The 4,796-nt window shown below is 39.1% G+C and overlaps 1 protein-coding gene across 1 annotated transcript; it reads right to left on the bottom strand.

Moving 5' to 3' along the window:
* Positions 1-469: 469 nt before the first annotated feature.
* Positions 470-904, bottom strand: LOC132042713 (uncharacterized). The gene has a single exon (XM_059433245.1). The coding sequence runs from the start codon at positions 902-904 to the stop codon at positions 470-472; it is 435 nt and encodes a 144-aa protein (XP_059289228.1).
* Between the last annotated feature and the right edge of the window lie 3,892 nt (positions 905-4,796).

The raw sequence follows: 4,796 nt of genomic DNA on the forward strand, positions 1-4,796 counted from the left end.
AGCTCGATATTTGATTCATGATCATAGCCAATGAGCTTGCTATGGATGGCATATCTCCCATCTCTTGAATCCGACTTTCTTGATTAGTCGTTATAACCTTGGGACTAGGATAAGATGTCGGACTTGAGTAGTCGCCACAAGAACTTCCATAACCAACGAGTTGGTCACCTCCCGTCAACACTTCTCTCCTCCTACCCTCCACACCATAACCATATTGAGAACATGGCACCTCCGGCTTAGGGTAAGAATCATATTTCATTGTGTTTCTTGGATTAGGAATGTATAATCTCTTCTCCTCCTTGGACTACTCCTACTCGAACCAATCCACACACTTATACCATTTTGCTTGGAATAGGAAGTATCACAAGGCGATGCACGTGAATATCTATTAGAAGACCCCTCATAAGAATTATATGCAAGCCCATTATCTTCACAAGCATACTCACCACAAAGTGCATAGTCAATAGGCTCATCCATCACCACATTCTTCCCATTCTTGCAAGTTCCCACCAATTGGTTCATATCGAAAGTGTGAGAAAGGAGTATACCTCAATTCACCCCCATGTCCATGGTGTGTAGGATGAGACTCTTCATGCTCTCCTCCACCATAGGACTCTTCATCATACCCATTTACTCCTTCTTCTTCATAAGCCTCATGAGGTGTTGCTTCACGATTGTTCTCGGAGTAGTATTCTTCACCCTCGTACAAGTTATGATCATATTGACCATATTCTTCATTCGGTCTATGAGCACCATCACCATCATATTCATTGTAAGAATAGTGATGCTCATATCCCATGTCATCTCCCTCATAGCCTCCGTCACCCTCATAGTCATATCCTTCATTGCTAGAGGCATAACCTTCAAAATCATCTTCACAAGACTCGGAAGCTATGGATGACATCCTTATGTCTCCTTCTCCTTATGTCTCCTCTTCGTGTGCCTACAAAACGAGCAAACAAGATTAGTAGCAAAAGCTCCTCACGTCACTCGTATTTGCACTCAAACTTACCTCTCAACCTAAGCTTCTTCCAAGGTTGGTCAAGAACCCTTTTAATCCAAATCAATTCACAAGATTGCTAACCTTTGTGGAGGAATAGATTCTTGTTAATCGAAAGACGGACGACTCGATAAAACAAAAGGACTTGAGCCAAGAAGATTCAACGATATTAAAATGAGAAAAGCTTGAAAAGAATTGGCACGAAATAATCGGACTCAAGAACTAGTTAACAACCAAGTAAGGATCAATTACTAGTTGTTAATTAGCTAGGAGAATCAAAGAAATGAGAAGAAGAAGTGAACAAACCTTAGCCAAACACTTAGACAAATTTTTGAAAGTTTTGACCAACACTTAGAAATTCGGAACAGCTTAAGTGCAGCATATTTTTATAACGCCTATAACTTTTTCTACAGACCTCTGGTTGATGAACGGCTTGTTGATTCGGAAAGTAGACTCTCGAACTTGAATTTTGATATATTATGGGTCCCGTAACTCCTTATACACACAAAGATATGCCCTCTCAAAGTTGGACCAAAATCTGCCAACACTTAGAAATTTTTTTTCTAAGTGTCAAAACTCCCACTCTCTGAATTTGGACCCCACGCGCGCGTCAGAGGCGCGTCAGATGATGACGTCATCGATGACGTGGCCAATTTTTTTTTTTTTTTTTTTTTTGAAAAATCAGAATATTGGATTAAATATTTCGATTTTTTTTTTTTTTTTGGGACTTGATTTTTGGGCCCACACAAACACCTTTTTCACCCTTTTGAGTTGACCATTTGGATCAAACACTCCTTTTGGTCTTCTTCCTCACTATGAAGATATGAAGATCTTTATGAACACCAAGAACACCCAAAACTCAATCTATGCCCAAATCAACTTATTTTTCTCTCAAAATTTCAAATTTAACTCCCCCTTAACTAGAGAACAAACCCCAACAAAAAATTAGCTCCAAATAAACTCCGAATCACTAAACCCACTTTGTTAGTTTCTAAACTTTGCAAGAACACCTATGAAGATATGAAGATGCTCAAGAACATAAAGAACACCCAATTTTCAAATTATCTTCAAATCAACTTGTTTTTGCACCAAAATGGATCTAAGCTTCCCTCAACTAAGAGAACAAAGCCCAAACACCAATTGAAGCCAATTTCTCCTTCAATCACCAAGACCCACTTTCAAGTTTCAAACCTCAAGCTTCAATAATGGTAGAATCTTCAAAACACCTTTCAAATACTCTAAATTTGAAACCTAGGGGTTTTTAATATCAAGGAACTCAAATTTGACCTCAAATCCACTAAAAAAACTACAAAAAATTTTCGGATTTTTTTTTTTTTTTTTTGGGAATTTTTTTTTTTTTTTTTTTTTTTTTGTGATTTTGATTTTGAACCTAGGATTAGAAATTGTAGGAACAAATCTCTTAGCCTATGCTCGATACCAAATGATACGAATCGATTTGGGAAAAACACCAAATCAATCACAAAAACGCGGAATTAAAGATAAACAAGAAATTGGGGATGAGAATTGAAGAAAAGGGGATGAGAAATAGAGGATAAAAGCAAGACCCAGTGAATAATGAACCTATGAGCAAACCTAAGTATATGAAACCTAGATCCTCTCAATTTGATTCAATTCAAAAGAACCTATGCTATTTGAAATCAAGGCAAGGAAATTCAATTGAAATCCACAAATGAACAACCCTTCATGAAATCAAAGGAAAAAATGGTTCAAGACCAACAATGGAATCCACCATTAACTAAGCTAACCCTAAACAAATTATTACTCCTTAGAGTATTCAATACATAATTCATCCAATCTAAAATCTAAGTAATGAAATAAAAGACAAGCTATATATACAAGCTAAGTAAAGAAGACTAATAGGCAATTACAATGCTACCCTTAATGAATAAGGGCCTTGTTTGGCTAGTCTTCTTAGTGTAGTCTTCAATTCAAAATTGGCTTGATAGGCCAAAACATGCTCCACCCTCATTTGCGTAAGATGGCCTCTTCAATCAACCTTGCATTCATGGCCTTCTTGCAAGCATAACCTTCTTTGCACAAATAGCCAACTCCCGACCTTGTCCAAGTTTGCACATGTAGCCAATTTGCGTAAATGTCCCTATTTGCACGTTTGGCCACTTCTGCGCATTTGGTCCCTTTTCTAGTAGCTTCTTCTTCAAGCCTCGCCCAAGCCACCTCCCACACATCATAGGCCTCATTGTGGGGCTTGTATGGGCCTCAAAGGCCTTCAACGCCATCCTTATCATCCATACCGCTTGTAGAGCTTGAAGTTCCATATCTTAGCCTCGGATGTAAGTCTTGAAATGAGGTGTGCCAAGTAGGATTGTATCACAGAAACCATGAACGTAATGGCAAGCTCTTTGCTTGCAAAATGCCATGTTTCAGCTATGTAAGCCGTATATTCAAAGTATGGGGCATACTTTGAAATACGGGCACAAGGTACGCGACGTACATTAAAGTACGCGACGTACTTTGTGCACGTACTTAGCAACACACCCCATAAGAGTTTCTGTAAAAGTCTACTGAAATACGTGATCAATGTACGGGTCGTACACTAAAGTACGGGACGTACATTTATCACATATTCTCAAGAACTGGTAACAGACCTTTTTGGAAAATATTTTCTATGATTTACACAACATCACCAACACATAATTTACTTCTTTCATGCTTCATTTATAGGGTTTTGGGGCGTGGGTTACTCAGACTTCACCCGTTTTACAATTATTTCTTTGTAGACAATTTATCGAACAGTTGGCAAGATAGCAACTTTAGGTTTCAAACCGAAACCATTCATCGGAATGCCCTCCAACTCCAAGAAGTACGAATTTGTACTCCCACGAGTTCTTAATCATGACAACATACCAATCCCCGCCCCGTATTACGCCCAGCACGATCCCAAACAAGCATGAACATCATTAACACATCACCCTACAACTAATACCGCAATTAAGCAAAGAAAGAACTAAATGTGCCATACCTGTGAATAGATTATGATGAGACTATTGTAGCAATACGAGTTAATGACACAAGTTTCTTTCCTTTACTTACTTCTTGGGCCAAAAGATGAAAATTTTGTGTTTTAGAGGGACTGTTAAGACTATGATTTATAGGGGGCGTATATAATGAGTTTGGGGAGTTGATAAGGGTGAGTGGGAAGGTGGAAGTCGTGGGTTTTAATGGGGAAAGTGGAGGGGAGATGATGGAAGACCTGGGGGTGGAGGAGATGAGGAAGAGTAAGAGTTATGGGGGAAAGACGAGGCGGAAGACGAAGGTTTCAAAACCTTCGTCAACTTTTTGATTTTTTTTTATGTATCAGATTTGTTGTTCAAGGAAAAGATACGTCCCGCACAATGAAGTACGGGACGTATTCCTAGCACATACCTCCTTTCCTTCAGCCAGTGAGATGATTTATACTTACCTGATAGTACGCGGATAAGGTACGGGACGTACAATGAAGTACGACCCGTTCATTACTCACGTACTTTCCAAGATTTTCCAGTGAGTTTGCAAACTTTCCTCTTCAAGTACAGGCAAGAAGTACGCCTCGTACAACAAAGTACGGGACGTTCTTCGCAGCCCGTACTTCGACCGTCGTTGTTCAAGACAAAATTGCGTGCTTTCTACAAAACGAACAAACGTTAAACTATTCTAAAAAAAAACTGTAAAACATGGGTTGCCTCCCATGAAGAGTCTGATTTAACATCGCGGCACGACGGTGTTATTAATTTACTTCTCGGGGTCTCCGAGTCAATTCATCCCAACGGTTTTAACC

The sequence above is a fragment of the Lycium ferocissimum genome, unplaced genomic scaffold (assembly GCF_029784015.1).
Source record: "Lycium ferocissimum isolate CSIRO_LF1 unplaced genomic scaffold, AGI_CSIRO_Lferr_CH_V1 ctg17299, whole genome shotgun sequence".
NCBI classification, from domain to species: Eukaryota; Viridiplantae; Streptophyta; class Magnoliopsida; order Solanales; family Solanaceae; genus Lycium; species Lycium ferocissimum.